At 30.3% G+C, this 27,459-nt stretch overlaps 2 protein-coding genes across 33 annotated transcripts in view; one reads left to right on the top strand and one right to left on the bottom strand.

The window, feature by feature from the left end:
• Nucleotides 1-17,033, top strand: part of Lasp (LIM and SH3 domain protein Lasp) — a 34,995-nt gene extending 17,962 nt beyond the window's left edge. For 2 of the 6 annotated variants that reach the window (XM_076468360.1, XM_076468361.1), the window contains exons 3-8: nucleotides 6,015-6,099; nucleotides 7,116-7,314; nucleotides 10,437-10,583; nucleotides 11,767-11,892; nucleotides 12,408-12,436; nucleotides 14,122-17,033. In XM_076468360.1, coding sequence (XP_076324475.1) covers nucleotides 6,015-6,099; nucleotides 7,116-7,314; nucleotides 10,437-10,583; nucleotides 11,767-11,892; nucleotides 12,408-12,436; nucleotides 14,122-14,298 — 763 coding nt within the window. In that variant the 3' untranslated portion in view covers nucleotides 14,299-17,033. Of the gene's footprint in view, nucleotides 1-6,014; nucleotides 6,100-7,115; nucleotides 7,315-10,436; nucleotides 10,584-11,766; nucleotides 11,893-12,407; nucleotides 12,437-13,030; nucleotides 13,110-14,121 lie in introns of all 6 variants that reach the window. The other 4 variants (XM_076468363.1, XM_076468364.1, XM_076468366.1 and 1 more) reach the window with 4 other exon arrangements.
• A 5,626-nt stretch (nucleotides 17,034-22,659) lies between these two features.
• The window catches only part of LOC143232664 (bromodomain adjacent to zinc finger domain protein 2B-like), a 186,296-nt gene continuing 181,496 nt past the window's right edge, over nucleotides 22,660-27,459 (bottom strand). For 26 of the 27 annotated variants that reach the window (XM_076468345.1, XM_076468356.1, XM_076468333.1 and 23 more), the window contains 2 exons: nucleotides 27,032-27,175; nucleotides 22,660-26,215 (listed from right to left, as the gene is read on the bottom strand). In XM_076468345.1, coding sequence (XP_076324460.1) covers nucleotides 26,065-26,215; nucleotides 27,032-27,175 — 295 coding nt within the window. In that variant the 3' untranslated portion in view covers nucleotides 22,660-26,064. The remainder of the gene's footprint in view (nucleotides 26,216-27,031; nucleotides 27,176-27,459) is intronic. The other variant, XM_076468332.1, reaches the window with a different exon arrangement.

Genomic DNA, 27,459 nt, shown 5'->3' with positions numbered 1-27,459 from the left:
CTTCTTTTAAAATGACAAACAAATTAAAAGTTTACAGAGAATAAGACATGACAGTTTACTGTAGAGACATTAAAACTAGTATGAAAACTGTATGTTAATTTGCATACAAAGTTGATGTCAATATAATTCTTCTGGATGTCAGTAATGTCCATAATTGTAATACAGTTATTATTAAGATTAAGCTTATTACACTGAAAAGATATAAAGTTAAGGTTAAGCCTATCTTTTGTAATCAAGTGACAATATAAGCCATCTGCTGTAATGTCACTAATAAAAATGTACATGTTTTTCACAAGACTTTGAAACTCTTGTTAATTTTTCTCTTATTGATTATCCTTGCTCTCCATTATTTGATGTGCTTCCTTATATAATGTAACCATTACAATGTGTAGTACTTTGGTGAAGTGGTATATTCAAGCCACAGTCATTAGCTTTGGTGCAGCAGTACAAGTCCACTTAACTATACAAGTTTCATTAGGATACTTATTACAAAATAATTATGAGTTCTCTGAGTTTATGAAAGAAAGTGACTAGACATAAATGTAAAGAGCACAGTGAAAACCATCTATTATTTATACTCAAAAACAATCATAATTAAATAAATTCATAGGATGGTGAGCAAGATGTACATAAGTTGGGTCTAAGCAATTTATAATGTTACATATTAAACTTTCAGAGTATTATTATGTACAAAAAAGAGAAGTGAATAATCCCATTGAAACATAAAGAAACCTAAAGGTTATAACTTCCTTTTACCTACCTTTGGATGACACAGCTGTGTACAATCTGGCATAGTACAAAGCATTACAACCACATCTGACCACAGGCAGAAGTAGTGTTATCTACAGAGAATGACAAAAGAACAAAAGCAGCTATAAAAAATCAACTTAATGACTTTTTTCACCACACATCATGCTAAACTGCACGTGTTGAGCAATTAAGCTTGAAATAATACTGTGTGAATGTGTGTACACACATGTAAAATAACCAAACATCTCTCACACACTGTGTCTCCTGAATAGTTAACTGTACAAAAAGTATTATGTATCAAAATTTTTATATTCAAGAGTACACTGCAAGAAAATTATTTTTTTGTAAATCCTAAATTTTCACATCAAGATTATTATTAATCCATTCTTATGTGCTGAAGATAGAGAATGAAAAAAAAGAAATATGCATAAAGAGAGAGATATATTTGTTGATGTTTGATTTATATATATCATTATTATACACATGCATGATTTTAGTGTACTATATTAAATAAATTGTATTGAATTGAATATCTCTCATTTCATACTTAACAAATGACAACTGTCAGAAAGCAGTCACTTCATTAGCATCTAGTAAAATGAAAAGGAATGGTGGCATCCATTGGCTTCTTAGCAAATCTTAGAACCCTAACGTGCTGCAGGTGTTTGCCAACAATGCATTGTATTCAGTCTCTTGCTTAAAAACAACTGCAATGCAATCTTTGTTATGTAAATAACACATGGAATGACAAAAATATACATGTTCTGGGTTGACTGCACACTTTATTTATCACTACGTTTAAGAAAAGTATCACTGAATTATTTCAATGGGCAAACACATGGTATGTTTGTTTTGATGGGGAATGTCATTGTGCTATATAATAGTAAAAGCCCTCCATGGCCAAGAGGTTAGGGATCTTGACTTGCATTCTGAGGGTCATGGGTTCAAATTCCTCTCTGCCAACATGCTTGGCCTTTCAGCCATGGACACATTATATTATAATGGTGATGGTAAATCACACTATTCTTACTAATTGAGTTGCCCAAGATTTAATGGTGGGTGGTGCTGACTAACACAGTTAGTCCTTGTGTAAAATTCAAAATAAAGTATGAAAAGGCTAGACTATAGATCACAGTGCATATTGATCATAAGTTATGTGATTTAAAACAGCTTTTTACAGGAAAATTATAAAATGTTTACATACAAAGCTGAATATATTATATCACTATCACAAAACATATTGTAAAACGTACAATAATGTAATGAGGAAATTGGATGTTTGTTTATGGGGGTTGCATTTAGGTAAACCAATTTTTCTTCTTGTCAGCTCTGTTTAGGTTATGGTCATTTGAGTGCCTGAAATTTATGTTCCTGAAGATGCAGATATTGAAAGTGTGGGTTACAAAGAAGTTTGGTAAACATCTTTTCCAATGTGAAGTTAATAGTCTTTAGTTATAGACTATAGCTTGAAATACCACAGGGGTCTATATATGTTTTATATATGTCATTAGTAGATATGCATATTATATATAATATTAATGTAATGTATTTTTGGAAAACAAATGCATGTCTATCCATTGCATCTGAATATGAAGAAAAAGTTCAAAACATATATATTAAAACCTAATAGGAGTGACCTTATGGGTGCATGCTAATTTTTTTTAACTATATAATGTTGAAATTTGACAAAAAAGCTTTTTTTCTGCTGCAAAACTTTCAAATCATAAATTTCACATAATTCTCTAGCATCAAAATGATTTTTAAAGGCCAGTTTTCAGGTTATTTGTTATTTTATTCTTATATGAATGTTACATTTTCAAATTAACAAAAATGCACATGCAGTAGTCATGTTTGAACATGTTTTTATTTGAGTTTTGATGTGTAATTTCCCAAAAGGTTTTTTACAAATTCAGTATTTTAAGTTCTAAAAAGTTTGTTAAATACAAAACATGGATGATTATAAAATATTCCCATTTCAACCATTTAAAATTAATCATTGTGCTTACTGACAAGTACATAAAGAGATTAATATTTAAAACTGATCAAAACCTTTTAAATTGTACTAAGTATTCAGTGTCAACATTGCAGGAGGTGGGTTTTAGTTTTAAAAGAACTTTCAAAAGAGCATAACTTAATGGCCAAGCATTCAGTTTAGTGTGGTTAGATGAGAATGTGGATTAAGTGAAATACCACACCTCTGTATATTTGCTTGAATTTTGGAACATTCTACTAGTAAATGTTAACTTGAACATCTCTGCATAACAGTATACTTGTCTATTATATTCATAGTTGTTTTCTAAAAGTATTATAAGAAAATGATATATAGATACAAGTAATTAGCTGTGTAACTCCACAGTAAAAAACTGGAGAGAGTTTTAATGCTTAATTAGGAATGTATGATATTAAAACCTTGTTCTAGAGGTAAAATGCTAGAAAACCTACGTGTCTTAAAAAATACATTTTACATCTAAGAACTACATAAGAACAGAGGTTGAGTACATGTAATTCAAAGATTTCAGAATCCAACTGTATCATTACAGTTCATGTTCCTACATCCAATTATGATCTGTGTTAGGATCAGGAACTTGACAACAGCCTTGCTGCATAGTTTCCACTGCAAAAGGTGATGTTTTAAGGATATGTCCAAAGCACAGCTACCCTCTCTGCAAGCATTCTCATTATTCTTCTGTTGTACAAGTATGACTGTTTATCAATGTCTGTTTTAATAGTAAATGCACACAAAAATCCATAGTTGTTGTATGTACACCCTTGTGCAAATTAATTGAAACAAATGGTCATTTTACAATATTTTCAACATGGTGGCCGATGTAGGCTCGCTGGACCTGCTGATTTTCTTTAATAGTCATTTTTTCACACAGACGGTGTCATTAGCTGTGTTTTGCAGTACGGTTGATCTATTTTTGGAATATATGACAAAATTTTGAGGAATATTACACCATTCGAAATTGAGTTAGAAGGGCAAGGAGACCAGTCAAAAAACAACTTCTTACCAACTCAATGAAGAAAGAATGGTATCAATGGGGTCTGAAATACAAGAACTGGACGCACGAACAATGGAGGAAGGTGTTATTGAGTGACGAGACTCATTTCTTTGTATATGGTCGAAGAAGTCTGCATGTTCACAGATCTCCAGGTGAGAAACATTGAGAATCTCACATCAATCAGTTTGTGAAACATCCCTTGAAGAAGATTTTTTGGGGCTTTTTCAGCTACTGTGGCATTGGAGGCTTACGTATCATAGAAGGTATGATGCGAGGATCACAGTACATCGAAGTTTTGCAGAGAAGAGTCATTCCAGAATTGAAAGAGATTTCCAGATGGATCTGGCATGTTTCAGCAAGATCTGGCTCTGTGCCACACATTGAAACTTGTGAAGAATTTTATGACTACAATGCAAATAAAGGTGCTGGACTGGCCTGGAAACTCTCCGGACTTAAATCCTATTGAAAATCTTTGGGCAATTTGTAAAGAAAGACTTCAGGGAAAAGACTGTACTATGAAAGATAAGCTAATTGAGGCCATAATTGAGGTGTGGTACCGTGATACAAAAATTAGTAAAGATTGCAGTCAATTCGTGGATTTGATGCCAAAGCGGATTAATGATCTTCTGAAAAATAAAGGCTGTCATATCATGTATTAATTTGTGAGTAACTTTTGGATTCTCAGAAATAAAACGCAAAAAATTGAAAAAAATTGTTAATTTTCCGTCTTGTTTCAATTAATTTTCACAAGCTTGTAACACCTTGATTGGTATGTCTGTATGATATAGCAAGAATACCAGTTACAACATCTAGTATGTGATGGTTGAATGAGAGGTAAGCCAATGCCTTGTTTACCTTATTTTCAGATAAAAATATTTATTGATTATGTTATGGCTTGTCATTGGGGTTTTTGAATTTTAAACTGAGATGTGATGGCTAGGATACAACTTATTTCAAGTTTCTTTCTAGATTTTTCTAGTGACCCAAATCTATCGATATTACTTTTCTTTATTGCCATTAAGTGAAATGGATAACATTATTTTACAAGTGGTAAATCAATGATGTGAATGCATTTTCAAGATTTAAGTGTATATATATTTTCCATTAAAAATGGGCCATTATATACTTTTCCCAAAAGCAATCGTTTCAATGACATCATACTATGTGTGAAATGTCAATCAGTATGTTTTATATCAGCTGTAGTTGTCATGAGGCTTGTATATTCGAAACTGTATTCAATTATATATTTTACGTTGGTAATTTAGTCATTAAGGAATTTTACATTGCAATATATAGAATGTTACATGTTTTATGTGATAAAGAAGTCATGGTTTACATTAATGCTGCCATGAACTAAAATGGTGTTTACTGTGTGTCTATATGGATACATATAGATAAATACTAAAACAGTTTTAACCTTTATTTTTATTATGTTATATTTTATTATAATGGGTTGTTGTATTTTACTGCAACAACTGTAGGCAAAATCAGTGTAGTTACTGATAGTATCATTGCTTTAATTTAAGCACACTTGTTACTGTGTATGTATGTATGTGTGTGTGTGTGTGTATATATATATATATATATATATATAAAATTTTGCTTAAAGACACCCAAGTAACTTACCTAGTGTTTTTCTAACAATAGGAATACTGATGTACAGAAAATGTTTAAGAGGGGGAAGATATGATAGTAAAATTTGTTTTCCTCTCACATAAATATTGTCCAAGGGCTAACATTGCACGAGTTTCACACTTGTGATAATATCTATGTTAAGTACTACAATTCATTATGCATCACTAAACCAAGTTATGTGTTTCACACATTCTTTACTTTACAGATTTGTAAAACTGAACAATTTTTGGATACTTTAATATAATTTTTCTTTTGAGGAAATGTCTTGAAGGATATGCAGCAGTAAAGAAAAGATGAACTGTATGTATATCACTTATAAAGATTTCAAACTGTACTATCTCTTAAAAGTAAATATGAAATTTCATCTTAAAGCTAGTAGAATATATGAGTTCTTATACATCTAATTTTGCTGTTGTGAATGTCAGAATGCAAAAGTAACTCTTAGTGAAGTTATTATTGCTCATTAATTATAAAATAACATCAAATTTTATTACTGAAATGTTTATGTAAAGTATAATAACAGTACATGCAAGATTAATTTAAAACAAGTATCAGTTAACACTTGAAAAATCTTATCACTGTTTATTGATTTTATGCAGTTGTTTTGATCATTGATTTATTTTCCAGTCATGTTCCTCATGCAAAGCACACTGAAGTAGCTGATACTCCAGAGATAAGAAGGATTGCAGAAAATACAAAGATTCAGAGCAATGTAAGTGTAGTACAGTATAATTTATTATTTTGATGTATAATTTTAAACTGATAAGGAATGATAAATCAGGTAGTAATAGGAGTGACACTCCATCACAATAAGGCTAATAACAAGTTGAAATATATCTTTCTACATTGTATTAAAGAAGGGTTTTTAGTAAAAAAGTGCATGACATTTCAACTACAACAATAAAAAGACATCCTTTTCAATTGTGAGAAGTTACAGCCATTATAATGATAATTAATTGGGTATTTTGTTTAGTTATATTTGTGTATAAAAGTGAATGCTACATTTATTCCTCTTTATTCATCTAATATTTTTGAAAGAAAAGATATAATGTGACATCTCTTGTATATACTATAAAATAAGTTTTAGGATAATGAAATTATACAGGGAAGATCTTTGTGTTACTACTTTTTATAATATAGTAATGTGCAGAATTCTGAAATATGAGATTGATTTTTCTTTACCTTAATACCGGAAAATGATTCAATTGCAAGTCCAGGAAAAAAAACAACAACCAACAACATTGATTTATATGAATAAATTATCAGTTTTTTTAATTCCCATAGAATGTCAAGGTTGTTGTGATGGTCTTTGGTTGACTTAGACTGTAAAAGTTAAATAACAGCTATAAAATTCAGAAAATAAAAATTGTCTGGTTTGATATTTGCATGGTGTGCAGGTGTCAGCTTCTAAAGAGTTGTAAAAGTTAAAACCTGAAGAAAAAAAGACAACCTTGTGTATTGTATAACAATGTATCTGTATTTTCTTCACTGAAGCCTCGTGAATTGTACCCATATATAACCTAATATTTGTGAAGTAAAACTATTCTACAAAGTAATTAAGCTTTTCTGTGAACTAACATTTTTAAAGCTGATAAAATTTGTAAATATATCAGATAGAATTGTATATACATAGTTATTTTTAATTACATAAAATCCACAGTGAGAACTATGAAGGCTATCCAGATTTTTACAAATCAACAAAGATAGTTTTTTTGGGTATACATGTAGGTTAAATATCATGAAGAATTTGAGAAACAGAAAGGAAAGTTTACCCAAGTTGCTGATGACCCAGAAACTCTACGGATACGCAATACTCACAAAATAATTAGCAACGTGGCTTATCATGGTGAGCTCATGAAAAAGGAAGAAATGGAACAAAAACGTCACCTAGTGCCAGAAAAAAATGGTGATCCTCAAACTGTTCCAGGTGTCTTAATTTTTTCTTTAATCTGATATCACAATGTTAATTTTTTTTATTGAAATCAAAAGTTCATATCTGTTGTTAGTTTGTATTATATTTTTAATTTTCTAAATTAATGTATATTGGATATAATGCTTTTTTATTAACAGCATAAGCAGTTCTGAATTTTGTGTTACAATGTTATTGGGATATTAATCCTTATAGAGGTGTAGATTGTTTTAAAAACTTGTTTAATCAGGAATGTGCAAAAACAAATTACTTTTCTTTCTTAAAAACCTGTTTGTCCTTTTCCTTTTTCACAAAACAGAATCAAAAAGTAGAACATAATTTTTAGGATTCTACTTTTAATTAATAGTAAACTCAACCAACACAATGTCATGGGAACTCAGTTTTGTTGGTAATGGTGTATGCCACATTTTATGTTTAAGCACTTTGTATGCATTTGTTTATGCATTGTATGGTCTTAACACTTAGTTTTCAGGATTTTACAGTGCAGCATGTGGAATGTTCATTTATAGACTGATAAAAAAAAAGTTATGATTTACATTAATGCTCCCATTGTGTTTAACAGTCGAACTGTGTGTGATTGAGGGTTTGTGAATTAAGGGTATACGTTTTTTTGTGTATATATAGTTGTAGGATGAGGAGAGAGGTGCACATTTCTTTAAATATAAATGCATCATAGTTTTATAGTTCAGAATTTTTAGCAACTTGTGTGACTCCCTAAAAATCTAACTAAAATGTTTTTCTAGTGGAAGAATAAGTTAGGTGAGAGATAAACTCCTTGTTCAACAACCAAAGTTTAATAGTAAAACCTGTTGTTCTGGACATTAGGCATAACTATAAACATGGCTATATTTTATAAAATGGTATGATACAAAATACATAACAATAAATATGCCTGTATTTTATAAATAAATTTTTAAATTTATAAATACATGTATTTTATAAATACATTTTTAAATTTATAAATACATGTATTTTATAAATACATAAACATGCCAAAGTATTCATCTGCAATTCCAAAACGAAGTGGATTTTGATTCTCAACTGGATTAGGTTATTTCAGTAACAAAGTGGGAGTGATTAGATATTTCATTGAAACTGTCATCATTTGTGAACACTACTTATAATTTATAGACACTGTACAATTTCAAGTAGTGTTCCTTTAGGGACTTTCCATGACAAACACTCCTCAGAGCAGAGGACCTATTTCCAACTGTACAATAAATTATTTGATTAGTTCTGCACATCTACTCAACTCAGCTAATTTTAATGAAGATATTCCATTATATACATAAATATGATCCATAAGTCAACTAATTAAACCACATTGTCAATGAGAGTGATTGATAAGTCTGTTCTCACACCTTTCAGTTTTTTAAGGTTACTCCTAATATAAAGCTTATCTTTTGGAACATTGTTTCTTACTAACTTAATCTTTGTTTAATTAAATAATTATTTAGCTCTCCTCTACAACGAAAACACATACCAAATGTTGACCCTTCTTGAAGTTTCCTTTGATCACCTTAATTTTAGTACCACCACATATTTGGAGTTCTGTAGTAATGCGATGACCAATATCTAAGCCATGTCTAGAACTCTTTTTCATTATTGATTTTCTCACTTATAGGCAGTGAGTTTGTGTAGTATGCAATGGTGAGTAGAGGGCAGTAGTTACAACTATTACATTGAGGTGAAAATAAAGAAACTGAAATTCAGAGCCCTTCCGTGCTTTATTAATCAGTTGTGTAGAAAGATTTGGAGTTTTCTCTCACAAATAAGAAGAAAAAAGAGGCTCAACAAAACTATTACTGTGTGTAAGCTGTAAAAACATGTCAAATATACAAGGTGAATATATCAAATATGTTCTGTATATGAACCAGCATCATTCAGAAGTTAGTTTGCAGGAATTTTAAAGAAAATTAGAAATAAGAGCTGTCATATTTTGTATTTACATAAGTAAAATTAACAAATGTTAATGTATTTATTTTGGGAGTCATGGATTGTAACTGCTTCAAACCTGAGTAATATTTATTGTGAGATTAGTTACTGGACTAGTAAAAGTAAAATTTAATAGTAAATGACAGACTATTATGTATAAAGTTAATCCTTCTTATATGAATAGTCATAATGTGCAACTAACTTATAATTTGAACATTCATTCAAATATTATTTATATTGATATGATTTTTAAAATTAATTACAAGTTACTGGTATTGTATACATCTAAAAATCAAACCTATTTTTCAATACCAGGATCCATCAACTTAGGTTATTCAAAATCAGAGTGTTTCATCATTTTATTTAAATTAATAAAATTTATTTATGGTACACCAGAAGGAATCTGACCTAAAATCATCAAGCTTTTTATATGTTACTTAACTCCCTCCCACTCTATATTGTACATTAATGAAGTATATTTCCATGCATACTTTTTAAAGTTGTTTTTTTAAAAATATATATTCCAACTGGGCAAATAATACTAAGGAATGTGTGAACTTTAGGAATATTAATAATTTTGTTGAGTTGTATGTGGTAAAGTACTGTTGCAGATCACAGTCCTAATGACTTGCATATCTGTTGTCATGCTTAGAATTTTGATGTTCTTTTATATTTTAAACTTAAACAGTAAAAACATACTTTTGGTGGGAATAAGGTAGTAGAGCAGCAGGAAAGTAATTTTTATACAATAAAGATGAGAAGGAAAACCAGATAACCATGAAGTTTGTGAGAAGACAGTATTTTACATTGAAGGAAGAACATCTCTGAGATAAATGGAAGAAATTTATTTGGTAGTGTCCAATATTAAAACATAAATACAACTAGAAATCTCCCTTTTCTCTTTCTCAAAGTTGCAATTGCTGTAGAATTGAGATCTGTAATGTGCAATATTTGAATGAACAATATTAAAACCTCAGACTAATGATATAATTGTGGTTCTGTCTTTAAAAGTTAAGCGTTTTTCATGTATTGCATGTCTCAGTTACTGAAGATTATTTTTTGAGTTGTTGTTTAACCTTTTCTATAGCACTTGATTTTTTAATCTGTTATTGCAACAGTTTTTTGAACATATTTGCTCTTTTGTGTGTTTCATGTCTGTATGTGTGTGTATGTTTGATATGTAGCCTCAAGTGCCTTTCCCCCAGAGAGAAGCCATCCACGTTCTTCACGTGGTGTGGCCTATGAAACCTCCACAAAGCGAGAAGTTCAGGATTCTCCATATTCTTCCAAACTCCAGTCAACAGTTATCTACACTTCAGAAGAAGGTCCAGGTATTCAAATACCTTAAGAAACTGTAAACCAAATGTGCCTTTTTGCACATTCCCTCACATACAGTTTCTTTTGCCTTTGCTGTTAAATATGTACTATTTAGTTTTAAATAAACATAAAGAGAGAAGAGTGAGACAGCGAACTCTAAATTAATTTATCAAATATTATTTACATACCAAAAGAAGATTTATCAAAGGAACAACTTAAGCAACTTTTATTTTGCCTTATCACTGACTTTGCTAGATTATATAATGCAATAATAATTTACATGTGTTGTGAACATGTTTACTGTCAGTATATGGTATTATGTAAGATTACTACTTTCTGAATCATGAATCAGTTAAAGATCATATTTATGTTTTAAATTATAATAAGTGAACTTGTTTTTTAACGACACTAAACATAAAGCTGTTTAGTTATTTGAATGTTGTGTCATCAAAGCAATATCTAACATTTAGCTTATTTTCAAATGTATGGTTTGTTTTTCTTTTATCTAAATAATTTATTACTAAAACTGCATAGGAAAACATGTTTGTTCTATTCTTAAAGTTTAATCTAAAGCTACTTAAATTTTTTCTTTTTTTTTTCTAAAGTTTTGACTTGGTATTGTTTGTTATGTATGTTATGGATTTATCTTAGGACTAACAATACAGACTTAAAGTACTTAATTACAAAATGTTATCTGTGCCCATTACATATACTTGTATTTAACACATAGTGCTGACATATGTTGTATTTTAAAATTGTGTGCTATGTCATTTTTATGACATCTACAACAGAATTTTTATTAACTGAAGAAAATGTTTAAACACTAACGTCAGATTTTTATTTGTTCTCTGGTAACTCATTTCCATTCTGTGTATTAATTTGTAAAACATTTGAGTTTCACTTGTTGCATTGTTCCAAGAAAGAAATTTGAATAAAAACTCAGCAGGAGATTATTTTTGCTTTAGCCTATTTCGAAGTAGTGGTTTAACAGAGATTTAAATAATTTGGGGATCAAATTTTCTGTGTATTAAAGAGATGGGCCAAATAAGATTATAATCTAATTATGGATTACAGATACTATGAATAATAAAGAAATAGTTGATCACTAAACACTGTTCCTTTTTTTTTCTACGTGACAAATACTGGAAGATCAACACGTAACATGCGACATTATAGATTTTTTCATTACTATCATAGTACAAAGCGCTCCTTCACGGAAGATTGGGTCAATTGCTGACTATGATCCTATACATGAAAATTATGGTTCCATAGCTTCAGGTTTTCGACCGGACACAACCCATACCACAACCCACTTTTATGGTGGTTAGTAATGTTCTGTTCTTTTAGTCCACTAACTACGATTAATTTCTGTCTTTATAGTAAGGTTTTGATGGCATAAAATAAATTGTTTAGTGATTTGTAGTTTAAAAAAAAAAGACTTCAGTGAGTTTTTCAATAACTTCATTTAATTTATTTGAAATGCTGTTTATTGATTAAATAATGAAAAAAAGATTACTTTTCAGTTTTATAAAACTACTTGAACTGGCCAATATGACTGACATTTAAAAGGTATTCAAAGAATGTAAACTGACTGCATGGAATGTCCTGTATATCTTTTTACGCCTTTATATGTGCGTGTTTGTGTGTGTGCATGCTCTTGTTGATCAATTCAAAAATTGTTTCAGTTGTGGGTTTAAGCAGACGTTCTATAATACAAAGAAATTAAAATTAATATTTATTTCCAATCAACATATAGATCATTTTATGATAAAACCTTTTTATTTTAATTGTATTTTTTCATTGAATATTGATTATATAATTTTATTTCTTTTACTTAGGTGTTTCTCCTTCACAACAGTCACATGGGGTAAGTAATTTGTTTTGTAGTGCACACTGCATCACTTATGTGGAGTGATTTTGGTTTAAGCTCAGACTATTCCATTTTGAACAGTACTTTTCATTGCAGTGAAGCAATCTAGAAACAAAAATATTATGTATGACATGGTATACAATATATAATTTTTTTTGTTTTCTGTGAATAACTAAGACTATAAACAGTATTCAAATAGGTGTACAACTTTGTTTTTTCATGAAATAATGTGCCAAATAAATAAAAATATTAACCATCATTTCTAACCAAAACAGATGTTGTTGTTTTTTTTCAAATTTAACAATAAAAAATTATTGGCATAAATTTGTTGCAATAATGGTGTTGTCATTATGAAACTAGTGTGAGAATATAATTAGCACAACTAATATGTAAAGGTTACTTAAAAATTTGGAAATGTCTGATTGTCATTGTTGCAAAGTAATGTTGACAATTTCACATTTCCAAACTGTAATGATTTATTTCTGAGAACTTATTTTTACACAAAATAAATTAAACAGATTTTGTAGTCTCAAACTGTAGCACTTGCAAATAGTTTATCTTTGCTGATGGATCAATAATTCCCATTCATAGGACAATATGAAATCTGGACCATGTATTGCCATAGCACCATATGGTTTATGAAGCATTGACCACCATTGTTAGTATTTAAGTAAGCTCACATTATTACTCAGCTGTAAAGGTTAGCTCACACTGCAGGGCATAAGAAATGTAACACTGACATATCAATGTTTGATGGAATGATCTGCAGTTCAGATTACCCAAGCATTTGATGAGGATGATGTCAACAAAATATGGCTCCCAATAATAACATTTACTTATTGTATCCATTAAATTTGTTTTACTTATGGAAATAATCAGGAAGAGATAACAAAAAAATGAAAGAAGTATTTGAGTTAGAGATGTATTCAGATGTGCATAAGAATTAGAAATAAACTATAAATCCACAAAATTCTTTATCAACTTTGTTATGATGCAAGTTGTTTGTAATTTTTCATAAATTTATGAGCTGAATAAGAAAAAGTTTCACACAGTTTTAAACATTGAAGCTGTAGCCATTTTGGAGATGGGGGAAGATCTCTTCTGATTGGCCAATTTTTATAATTTTCCATTAAAAAAGTTAACTCTCTTAACTTTTGTGAAGAGAGATTACATTACGTCTAGACTCTTTTTGTCAGCCTTATGTTTTCATATGGATTGCAATACGAGCAAGCCTTAAAATGATTTGATAGTATGGAATTGGCAATATTAATTTACTCTGTAAACCATATAATTTCAAATATTTATATCTTATCCTGTTTGTGAGTAAAACATTAAAAATATGACTGTAAATTATGAATGTGTTGTTACAGTACATTAAAGCATTCTTATCTTTGCTCTGTATTTACAAGTTTTAAACTTGACACCAGCAAATAATGTAAGTATGATTGTAGGCTATTTATATTTAATAGGAGCTTAAAAAGAAAAATTGGCAAAATTGCTGTTCTTAAGGATAAAAATTTGGATAGGCTAAGTCAGTCTTTCATGTAAGTCAAGCAATATATTTAGAATTAACCTGTTAAATTTTACTTTTACCCAAGAAAACTTTATACTAACTGCAATAAGTTGAATTATTAAATTTGGTTGGTAGTTTGTGAGAGATCTACCTTTTTTTTTCTTTTAAGCGAGTTTTTCGAGCCATGTATGATTACACTGCCTCAGATGTCGATGAGGTTACATTCATGGATGGTGACTTAATTATCAACTGTACTCCCATTGATGAGGGATGGATGACAGGCACAGTGCAGCGTACAGGACAAACTGGCATGCTTCCAGCAAATTATGTTGAACTTGTAAACTAATAAATCTTTAACAGTCAATTTTCTTAACCTATACAATCTAGTGCTCTGAAAGCCATCTTCGCCTGTGGTTTATATACTTGTTACTAACAAAATGTTGACTCAAATTATTAGATATGAAGGGGGGGCATAAGTGAAATATATCAAACTGTTATTGTTACGAATGATATGTTTTGATCATTGTTGTTTTAGAAATTACTTTAAAATCTCAAAATTTAATATTTTATGAGTGCTATATCTAGGTGCTTAGGAGTAGGAGTGAGAAAAGTAGCCAGATAATTTCACATGATTATTTGAAATTTATTATATCAATCCATCCAAAAAAGGAGCCATGAAAAAAACAAAATGTTTCAGCCTTAAGGAAACAGGCTACTTTTTTTTCTGAATACTCTAAAAAATAACTAACATCAAGGAATGTTTTTGGTTTTTTTTCTGATAAAATTACTTTTCTGAAAGTAGCAATTTGGAGTGAACCAGAATACTAAGTGGTACTAGCACTCCAGTCTGCAAGCATGCCACACCTAGACTTTGTGGATATGGTAGGAAAAGTCTTTCTTTATAAGGGAGTAGGTTAAAGATTAATAGACAATAGTAAGTTTTTCATAATTAGTAAACAAGACTGCAAAAAATTCAGTGCAGTGAGCAGTAGCTTACTACAGAAATTTAAAGCCTAACTTCATTTACTGTGTAGGTCTTCATGCATGGAGAATAGAATACTTTCAATTGCTCAGTCCAATTCCTGAACACCTTGATATAGCCTTTATAAAGTGAGAGCATCATATGAAGCAAACATTAGAGGAATCTCAAATATTTGCCTAACTACAGAAATTTAATTAAAGGTGATAGTATTGTCAAAATTTGTTGATTCATTAAATGAGAGATTATAATTTTTGTGAACAGTTTTATAGGTGAAAATAAATATTTTCTAATATTTAGAGCAGTTGAAAAATGCACTTTATTGAAAGACAGTAGGTAGATCAAAGCCAGTGAATAATTGGAAGGACAATTTAACTGGCAACCTATGAAACAGGACAAAATTTAGTTGCACCTATGTAAATCTTTAATATTATTTTAATCTGATTCTAAATTTGAAGATGAAAAATAATAATTAGGTAAGTGCATTTGTCTATATTTTAAGATTTTCAGAAAAAGCACATTCATCTCCTAATTGAAAGTGCAGCATATATTCTTTATATTTTAATTCTTAAATAGACTGGTGACATCTAGAAAATGCAATTTTTTTTCTCTCTTTTATTTCATATTCGTTTTCATTCAGTGGAATACGCAAATGAAATTGTATGGATATACAAGTGCTAATGAACCAGAAATCTCTAAACTTTACATAGAAATCAGAAGTTTGCTAGACTGATGTTGTAATAAAGTACTATTTTAAATAAATAGGATAAGTTTAAATATTGTTTAATTTAATTTCATAGTAATTGCTTTATTTTTTAATAATTAACTGTTTTGTTCTAAAATTTGTTCATCCAATTAAGATTTGATTTACGGTGTAAAGAAAAGACCTAATAATCTCATTCTCATTAATTTCAATCTCAGAAAGAAATAGCACTATTTGTTTTAGGTTTATGAATTATCTTCTGAAATTTTTATTCTTTTATTACTATAATCTTAATATGCAGTACTTCAGGTAGATATTGTTTCATAGGATTAATATGAGATTTACTTTACAAATTTTTCATATAATTGAAAATAGTTTTTATTTATACTTAGCATTCTTGTATCTAGTATTTTAAAGGAAAACTAGAAATGAAAACAATGAAATGGTTATTATTGTTACACTTTGATCTGTACTCTTTATTAACATGATGTTTCTCACAACTAGTGAACAAGAATGACTTGTATCAAAATACTGTTGTCAAAGCTCTTTATACTTAACATTAGCATATTTTCTCAATCTATATTAAAGCATGATATATATATTATTATGCATTATTTTTTCATCTGTTATAATGTTGCTTTGTTATAAAATTAGTCCTCTGCAAAATTATTTTTGTTGTGAATTTCAAGTTTAGATTATCTGAATGTATTTGTCTGTTATTTTAGTTTTGTTCTGACATTCTGAATATTGAAATATAATTTGGGATAAACCAAAATTTCTAAATTTACATTGCTTGTGTTAAAAAACTGCTTGGTTGTGTAGTACAAGGTTTTGTTTGTAAGTTAATCCTGCTTTACTTTAAAGTCTTTTTATATCAGTACAGAACTTCATTCAGAATATAAAATAAATACCTTATGTTGAATTTGAACTTTGTAGTTAATTAATTACACAACAGAAATATTCTGTCGAATGTTTGAGTTCATTTCAGTACTGGTTTTAGTTTTGATATATGTGCAACCTTGCTTTGATTAGAAGAATATTAATTATATTGAAGTCATGTTCAATATAAAGACTCTATTCTTAGTTTTTAAAACTTTTATTACTGGTTTCTGTATTAGAAATTATCAAACTATAAACTTTGAACTATCATTAATTAAACTGATCATAAAAAAATTATGAACTAAAATCATAACATTACCAAAGAAATATATATATAAAGAATTGAATGTATGAAATTTTTTATTGATCAAATTGAAAGGTTCTTCAAAATAGGTGAATATTTTGTTAGCAAAATATATTTTTTCCTTCATGATGATGGAGCTGTTTTGAAAGCTCCAACTCACTAATTATTTAGAATGTGAAAATAAAATTATTGAAGTTGATTTCTCTTCTTTAAATGTACATGTAAGAACTTCCTGGTCATTTTCATTGTTTCTTAATTCTCACACCCAAGTATAGCCCATTCTCTCACTTAAAATTCTTAGTGATTAATTCCTATAAAAATGTAATCTGATATCTAGGAAATGATTCATTTAAACTAAACTTTTAAAAACAGGAACTCTTTGCAGTTCCTTCTTATAAGAAGTTACACATTTATGATTGGGTAAAATATTACAAATCTGCTGATGTTTTCATGAAAATTAATTTAAAAAAAATAAAAGCTTATTTCACAAGAAAACTAATTTTTTATAATTGTATACAGTCACAGGTAGTCAGGATTAAATTAACATAATTATTTGAAAACAAAAGTTTTAAAATAAGTTGAGAAACACAGTCATACTAATAACCACTATATGTTGGACTTCCTTTTCCATGGGCAAAGCCCAAATGTAATCATGTGCCCATTCATTGGTGTGGGAATGACGTTCCTTAACTTTTGATTTCAGTTGGAACGCCCATTTCCTCACTATTTTGAATGAATCCCTTTTCACTTGTATATATAAATACATATACAGGGTGTTTCAAAATTATGTATACACACTATAAATTTATATCTCGTGAACCATATGTACAATTTTCATAAACCTTTTTATTTTAAAGCTTAAAAACATAGTTATTTTACAATAAACTGAACTTAGGTGCTCAAAATGTCTGCTACAAACACTGATACATAAGCGACATCTCTCTTCAACAGTTCTACATACTACAGAGCACAAGTCAGGTGAAATTTAATGTGCTTCCTGCTGTTTTGTCATCCACAGTTCCTGTAATGTTTGCAGTTTCTTACTCTAAACTTGATCTTTCAAGTATCCCTATGGAAAGAAATCTAAAGGAGTGATATATGAAGACTCTGGATGATATTCAAAAGCACTCTCTCTACAACCTATCCATGGTTCAGGAAATTCATTGTCCAGATACTCCCACACAGCTGTACGATAATGTGGGGGTGCACCACTTGTTGGTAATACACCAATGTATCAAAAAATATGTTTGATATTTGGTACTGCATAATCTCTTAACATATTAAAGTGTAACTTACTCCATTAACAGGTCTGATTATTCCACGAGAGGAGAGTCCCATCCACACAGTGATCCCTGGTATATTGACAACTGTCTGTAATGTGAAGTGAGGATTTCCAGTTACCCAGGAAAAGCAGTTATGACAATTCACATGACCATTAAATTTAAATGTGGCTTCGTCTAACCATACAATTGTATCATGAAAAGCACTGGTTCCATCATTTCTTCAAATGTGCTGCTCACAAAATTGTGTTTGTTGATCTGGATTATCTTCTTGGATTGCATGCAGTAACTGAAGTATAAATGGTTTCAACTTCAAGTCCTTTATTATTCTAAGAAACTTGGATAAATCAATTGTAGCTATCATAAACACCATCTTTGGATTCCTAACATCTTCAATGTTTTTGCTACTTGTTGATGTTCTTTTCCTCCTACATTGGCTCCATGTTCCCCAAATTTATCACTCAGACGAGTAATTGTTAGACATGTTGGTGCTTTTGTTCCATATTGTCCTTCCCATGTATGCTGAACTTCAAAGATATACTGCTGGCCAAAATCTTAAGGCCAATGAATATAAAGAAAAAAATATGCATTTTGCGTTGTTAGACTCAACCACTTATTTGAGTAGAGCTTCAAAAGATTAAAATAAGAAAAGGGAAAATAAAAAAAAAAAAACATTTTTAGCATTTAATAGGGAAAATGTGAACACTATGAAATTAGTCTAAATACAAGCTGGTTGAAAGTTTAAGACCATAACAAAAATAAGTCCTAAACAGGGTAGGAAATGCCAAACAAAAGGTCTCAGTAGTGAGTTGCACAACCGTCATTGCGAATAACTTCAAACATTCGCTTTGGCATGGTCGATATAAGTGTCTGCAGAAGGCTGGCTGGAATGTTATTCTAAGTGGTGAAGATGGCTTCACAAAGATCATGCACTGTTTGAAATTGACGTACATTTCTACAAACTTTCCTTGCTATTCACCCCCAAACATTTTCAATGGGCGAACATGCTGGATGGTCCTAAATAATCACGTTATTCGCCATGAAAAAGTTATTTATCCTGCGGGCATTGTGGATAGCAGCATTGTCCTGTTGAAAGATCCAGTCATTTCTACACAAGCGATGAGGACCTTCAATGAATAAGGATGCTCTCTCCAACATGCCATTGTAGCCAGCTGCTGTTTGACACCCCTGTGTAACCTGAAGCTCCATTGTTCCACAGAAGGAGAAAGCACCCCAGATCATGATGGAACCTCCTTCACTGTGTCGTGTAGAAAATGTCTCTGGTGGGATATCCTTATCGTGCGAGTAATGTTGAAAGCCATCTGGACCATCCAGGTTAAGTTTTTTTCTCATCAGAGGACAAAACCTTCTTCCACTTTTCTACGTTCCATGTTTGGTGGTTCTCAGCAAAGTTTAACCAAGCTGTTTCGTGGTGTGGAAGGAGGCGTTGCCTTTGAAGACGTTTACGGTTTTTAAAGCCTTTCTCTCGTAGGTGCCGTCTTATTGTTCTTGAGCTGCATTCTGCGTCCGTAAGGTTCTTAATCTGGTTCGTCGATCGGCTGGTGTCTTGCCGGACAACCCATCGAATCCTCCTGCTCAACGCCGACGAAATTTTCTTGGGTCAAGCACTTGAAATTCTCGTTTTGTATCCCTCAGGGTCTTTTAAGAAATTTGCAATAGCAGTTTTATTATGCCCAATCTCACCAGTGATGGCATGTTGAGAGACCTTGCTTTTGCAGGTCGACAATTATGCCACGTTCAAACTCTGTCAACGTTTTAGCCTTTGTCATGTTTTTACCCAATGTAACAGGAAATGTCAGTGAGAGATGTTGACAACGTTAATGCTTAAACACAAATGACTAAATTTCGTTACGTGTTTAGCATGGTCTTCGACTTCTGACCAGCTGGTATTTAGACTAATTTTTATTTTCCCTTTTCTTATTTTCATCTTTAGAAGCTCTATTCAAATAAATGGTTGAGTCTAACAACGCAAAATGTATATATTTTTTTAGGTTCATTGGCCTTAAGATTTTGGCCAGTAGTGTATTTTCAAATTTCCAATACCATTTTAGAATCGCCTTTCATCGAAACTCAACTGTGTGTTCTCCATTCTTTCCATAGATATGTGTAAAAAATTATTTACAAAATATGAAAATTGTGCACTAGATATAATTTTCTAAAGTGTGTATACATAATTTTGAAACACTGTATATACTAGTATCTTATTTGGTACAAGAAAGGAATATTTGGGACTTTAGATGTAGGAGTTTTGTGAAAGATAATGTTTGTTTTCTTTTTTTTTGCGCTTGTCTGGAAAAGTCACGTAGATGAAAATTCGTTCAAATACTGACATTTTGATAAGCTCCATACGAAACATACATAAAAATTTAGGTGCCTTTATAAACACGAGAAGTTTTAGTATTCTTCAGCCAATACTGTGAAATAGTTATTTTTAATATTCGAACATTATAAAGTTTGTTTTGTTTTTGAATTTCGCGCAAAGGTACACGAGGGCTATCTGTGCTAGCTATCCCTAACTTAGCAGTGGAAGACAAAAGGCAGCTCGTTATCACCACCCAACACCAACTCTTCGGCTACTCTTTTATTAACGAATAGCGGGATTGACCGTCATATTGTAACGCTCCCACGGCTGAAAGGGCGAGTATGTTTGGGGCGACGGGGATTCAAACCCCCGACCCTCGGATTACGAGTCGAACGCCTTAACCCAAATGGCCATGCCGGGCCTCACATTGAAAAGATAATCTAAAATGGGCGATTTTCATGGCCACCATTTTGTTTTATGATACGTTATGATAAAACTAGTCCTCAAAAACTGTATTAGACCAAGTTAAAAAAATGCATTTTCGATGCCCCGACCACTTTCTTTTACGCAGACGCCATCCCCTCTTTTTAAAATTTATCGAAGAAGACTTCTAAATAAAAAATGAGACGTATACCGTTGATTCATTTTTATCTTTTTCTGTATTTTCAGAAATTCTGTATTATGATGAAAAAACGATACGAAGAACATTTCCGTTTGGCATAGACCCTTTGAAAACAAGCAACAACCATGAAAATTTCTTTCAAAGAAATAATTAAAAAAGAAGAAGAGAGAACGTACCTTCTTTCTTTTTCCGAAAACGCCAGATGCTAAATATGTTTTTAAACTTGACCTAAGGTCAAGATATAATCAATTGAAGTTATTTATATAAACTTTACATATACATGCAATAACATATAAAATAGCTTACGTAGAAGTTGAACACAGACAAATATACATATATTAATAAACCTTAACTTTTTTTGCATACTTGTTATTCACAAGTGAATCTCAACGTGGTCATAGTGTCTGAATATTCATAATAACTTCAGACTCGTGTTCTTTTTATGAATTAAGTTCTGTGATATATGTCTTCATGACAAACCTCCATGACTAAGTATAGGCCAAACTACTAAAACAATTAACGCTGTTGGCTTGGCACCTAATCCACAAGATCATAAGGGAGAGAACTCGCCAGCAACAAATTCCTTCTGGCTCACACCTCTTCATCGATTGTTGGCCCTGATATTTCGTCATGGTTGCTGAAATCATAGGATGTTTCACTCCTTGGTCAAACATAACTTCCTGTGCAGCTTCTAATGAAGGTTTCAGCACTCAAGAGAATGTAATACCACTGGCTTATCCGAGAAACAGACTGCCATAAGTATCCAGAATTTGATATATCGTAGCAAAAGTGCAAGGTTGGCGAGTTCTAATTGATTAAGAGATTAACCTAGTGTTTAGTTTTAAGGAGTTCATAACCGCCTTGTTCTAATTATTACTCTCTTTCAAGAAACAACCTTTATAAGCAAAGTAATAAGATTAAGTAATGTTTATACGGGGTTTACATGTGCTCATCACTCCTACAATGCCTATCTTTGTTGTTTGTGGTTTTCCCAGTTCGCATACTTCACAGGGTTCTGCTTGACTAATTTCTATTTAGTTGTGCCTTACAAGTTTAGTGCTAACAGTTTATTAATTACACGAACACTACTTTTCAGCTCCTCAAATTCATATACAGCTCACATTTTTGATGCATCTTAAACTGCTTCCTTGTAGTGAAAAAATAAGGAATTAGTTAAAATGTATTTTAATAGTGTTGTTATGGGTGTTAAAACTTTAATTAAAATAAAATACAGAACAACGTTTCGACCGCCATAGGTCACCTTCAGGTTAACAAAGAGTTTGAAACTGACAACGTGTTGTTGGGTGCATGTCTTAGGGACAAGAGTGTAAACGGGTACGGGATTGTATGGGGCGTTGCAGTTAGATGTTTTATTATTAATTAGTATAAAGGTATTTTTTTAAATTGGTTTAATTTTGGTTTGGGTTGTTGTATAAGTAAGGCTTCTTTGATTTTGTGTTTGTTTATATTTGTTTCTCTATTTAGTATCTGGGTGTTTTCTATATACTTACGGTGAAAGAAAAATTAAAATAAGGAAAACAAAATTTTTAATTTTTAGTTTTTTTTTCTCCTTAAAATCTGTTTACATGTTATTTCGAAACAAAATTTTCAACAGTATTCTAAAAACAATGTTTTATTCTGGTTACCAGTGTTACACATTTCAACATGTAATATAATGGAAATCAAACTGGAAAGGAAGAGATTGGGAAATAATTTTATTGTCACATTTGCAATTCTCAGAGTTATGTTAGTTAAACTTCTCTTTCAATATTCACATATGTCTCAGTTTATTCAGGTACAGTACATGGTATATTAAAGAACACACAAATAGCAGAACATATTCTGTTGAAAAATGTTTTACATTCAATAAGTTGAGCTTTAATACATGTATAAATTTTCATTTTTTTATTGAATAAAATATGATCAAAATTGAAAAATCAGTTTAACCAAATTACATTATTTCTAAAACTGCATTAAAATTAACTAGAAGTGTGGAAAGTTGGAAAAAACATTTATTTTATAACTTATACACAATTTCACTTTTGGTAGTCAGCAAAAAATGCAAACAAATAATTTTTACAAAGGATAAATGATATTTTCAACTCGCACAGAAAATTAACTCTAAACTTAAACATTTTATTTAAGCTGTCTGTTTACTAAATTTTATGAGAATAACTTTCATTAACTCTTTTAGAGAAATTACAAAATTTAGCTGGCTAATAAGATTTGTAAAATTATTTGAGAAAATTTTTGAATTTACAACAGATTTCTTTAAGAACACAGAGGAAGCATGCTTACTTCAGCTGAAATAACATACTGGCTCATTTTACACACAAAACCAATATTAAGTAATCAAAATCACTATCTCTAGCAAAGTTGACTTGCTCAAAAGAATATTGTTTCTTAAAATCTTTCTAATTCACACATATAAAATGATTTTTTTTTGTTATAATACATGACCTCTGCTTTCTGTATTACAAAGCTAAAATTACCCTACAAATGTGCCTATATATATATATATATAAAAAAAAATTCATCACAATTCGTGAACCAAAGTTTTGTGTATTTTATTCATTTAAATTTTTTTGTGATTCTCTAAAGTTCACTTCTGTTTCTTTTTTTGTAACAATTTAAATTTATTGGTTGAAAAAATAACATATAATAGCATTAAACAAAAGTTTAGTATTGTACGTGACAATTATGTGTCTTTTGAGATGATTATCTTTTGCAATTTAAAGAAACCTATTTTTACATAAATGTTTTCTTTTAAAACAAATGTACAACTTTTATGTTTTGCTAAAACAAGTGTAGCATGTATACAAGAATAACAACATAAACTTTCATGTGATATTGGTTAAATTATTTTATTTTCATTGAACTTTAATAATAATAAAACTGTTCAGTTTTTAATTCCAATAATATTACAATGAAAGAGAACAGTCTAGATAAAAATATAATTTGACAGGATTTTCATCAAAGATTACTGGAAGTTATAATTTTACTATTTGGATATTAAAATAAATCAATTACAATCCAATGCTTTTTCTTTTTTTAAACCTGGCTGAAGAACATTTTCCTCCCACAGCTTTACCTTTAATAAATGGGACAAAATCACAGCTCATGAAATATATTAATTTATTCATGAGAAACTATTCAGGTGATTTCTTTTTTTCTTCAAAGTTCTGACATCAGTTTTTCACCTAAGTATAATAAACCATTAACAATTTACCTAATAATGACCAGCATGGTTTTAAGCATAAAAACAAAAAGTTTCAATGTAGAATGAATATGTTCAGTATTAATCATTGGACCCAGTGAACTCTATAAATTACTGCAGAACCTAATAACATTCTTGCACAGTGTGAAGCTACTGAGTAATAAATCAGCATAATTTATAGTCCAAATAACCTACAACAAGTGCAATAGGATACTCATTTAAATAGCACTTTAAAGTAATGTAATACAGAATAATTTTTTATTACATTAACAGGTAACAGAAACAAATAGGGTTACTAGGAAAAAAAATAATTATTTTATTGTGATAAATTACAACAAAATTAGTTCTTTAGGATGGAGAGTGAAAGTAATAAAATGTAAAACATCATCAAAATAATCTAATTACATATAAAAATTATTGTACAAAAAGAAAGTTCTAGTAGCCTAATTAATGGGAATGAACCCTCTCATTGTGAGGATTAATAAGGATATTTAATTACATGGTGTGTTGTTGCACCTAAAACTGGTCTTGAAAAAAATCAATGATGGTTGTATACATCTCTTGTATTGTTCAAATCCTTTAATTTGAGAAAATCTTCTTAAGATAATTATGAGTGAATGATATATATGAAATATAATACTAATAAATAACTTAAGCAAAATTTAATACAATAACAAGTGCCCCAGGAAGCTAGACACTATACCTCACATAAGTCACCAAGTACCTACACTGCTCTATACATACATTTAATTTTTCACACCATACAGAATAAGTAACATGATTCTACAATCTAGCTGATACAATAAAATAAAGAGAGAAATAAACTACACTTATGTTACCCCCCCCCCAAACTTTCCACATAGTCCTTGCTTTGGTCCGGCACATCCATCCATTATAATGGGAAAACTTTATACACGTTTCCAACAAATATATTTCAGAACCAAAACACAATTATGTTAATCCATCCCTTGAGAGCTATTTCAATGGAACTTTGTGATTCAGTGGATGTCCCTATACTGTGTAAGTGGTCATTTGACAAATTTCATACAAAAATAGGTCCCAAATCTTTATATTCTACAACACAATACAGGAATAAGAAGTTTATCCTAATGTTACAGCAAATGTTGAAAACAGAAATCTAAGAATTTCTGATATACAAGGGCTTGTTCTAGGACTCACTTAGTAAGGTCTTCACACTGCAAAGAAAAGTATCTCAAACACAACATTTAGTTAATATTTAAATACCCTGGGTTATAAAACCTGCTTACAGAAACAAGAGTAATACATTACTGCCTGGCCTTCCGGACTGCAATGCAGGTGATAAGTTTTTTGTTGTTTTTTTGAGAAGTGGGAGAAACGAGGTACTGACTGAGTATAGATGTGTAATTTCCACTGCCAAGCAGCATTTTATCTTTACACACCAGCAATAATGGCTTCAAAATGCATATACAACCACTAGGTGGCACAATCAATTCATAAAAGAACTGGAACAAGTAGATTCGACGAGCTATTTTCCTGGTGTGTGCGTTAAAAACAGGACGTACATAGGTATACACAGACACAGAACAACACTAAGTAAATAGACTGTCTGTTTACCAAACTTGCATAAAATACAATGACATACAGATTCACTAACTTTAACAGGTGTAACCTGAACTACATAAAATTGTCTCCCAAATTCCAGGCACTTCTGCACTCAAGAAATTAAAAAAAAAAAAAAAAAAGAAGAAGAAAAAAATGAAAGCAGCGCAACCTGGTGGAAGCAACTATTCAATCAGAAACAATATTTGTGACTATGGGCATACTCAAGTTGAATTAAGTTCTGCCCATCGGCTTTCAAAATATGCCCTCAAACTGTGACCAGCTCTTCCCACAGGGGATTCATCTTCGTTAAAAGTTTCACAATTGTCAAAAATTAGACGCACCTCTTCAGCAAATTCTTCCTTTACTTTGTATCTATGAAAAGAAAACAAAAATTATAATTTCTAAGCCTAATTGAACATGATAATATATATATATATATAAATCTACTTGCACTACACTATAACCACTTGAGAAAAGTTAATACATAATAAAGAAAACATTGACAATAAGAATTAAAATTTACATATTTATCTCACTGTAAGCTTATTCAAAAGAACTGTTTTTAGTTTTTCTAGAGTAATATAGTGAGGATAAAGCTCAAATTTATACATTTGTTTAACTTGTAATCTTGCCCAAAATAAATGTATTTCTTCTGATGCTTCTTTAACCCATTGTACTAAAGACAAAACAAGACAGCATTATTAATATAGTGAAAATAAAGATAAAAATAAAAATTATGTATCTATATAACTTGCAAGCTTGTTTGAAAAAAAGGTATTTTTCTTTGAGTAATTCTTTATACTAGGACTACACATAATGCAAAGCACTGATTTAGAATAGTTGGTCAAAACAGTTGTTTCTAAACTTTTATAGCAGTAGAGCTAGCATGGTCACTTAAGTTTTTGCAAATCATTAATAACATACAAAACATAAAACATGATTGATGGACTTGATTCTAATTAAATTACCAATTTCATAACATTTAAAAATTTACACTAATTTCTTACAAGTACCAACAAGATTTTAAACTACAGACTTGGTGTTTGAAAATTAAACAAATATTTAATGTACTATTGGTGAACATCAGAAGATTTACTAAAATACAGAGAAATAAAAATATTATTTTGCTAACTGTACATAACATTCAAAATCTGCACACACAAATTTAATAAAATAAAGGAATCTTACAATCCTCCTTCCAACTTGTTTCGTATTGTACTTAAATCCATTGGTTTTTTAATTATTTTTTTATAGGTTGGAAACTGTTTGGTTTTGACTGGAAGAAGGAAAGGCCAGGAATCTTCATGCTTTTCTAGTTCCTCCAACAAGTTTCTGAAATTTTGAAGAATCTTTTGAATTAAGGTTTTGATTCACAAGATTTTTATAACAATCCAAGATTTTGTAACTTACATCTAGATTTGTTTCTTACTATTTATAACACGACTTCACATAATCCTAAATCCAAAATTGTAAGTGTTCAAACCTCAGCATACAGATGGAATAAATTATCAACTTGAAAATACAATACTTATATATTTTTGTCCTTAACACACATAGAAATACAAGAATGTAATAATTATGACCACATGAACTTTTAAAACTTTTTTATACATTAC

Source organism: Tachypleus tridentatus, chromosome 11, assembly GCF_004210375.1.
Source record: "Tachypleus tridentatus isolate NWPU-2018 chromosome 11, ASM421037v1, whole genome shotgun sequence".
Classification (NCBI taxonomy): Eukaryota; Metazoa; Arthropoda; class Merostomata; order Xiphosura; family Limulidae; genus Tachypleus; species Tachypleus tridentatus.
The sequence above is the reverse complement of the archived record's forward strand: the minus strand, read 5'-3'. Positions and strand labels throughout refer to the sequence as shown.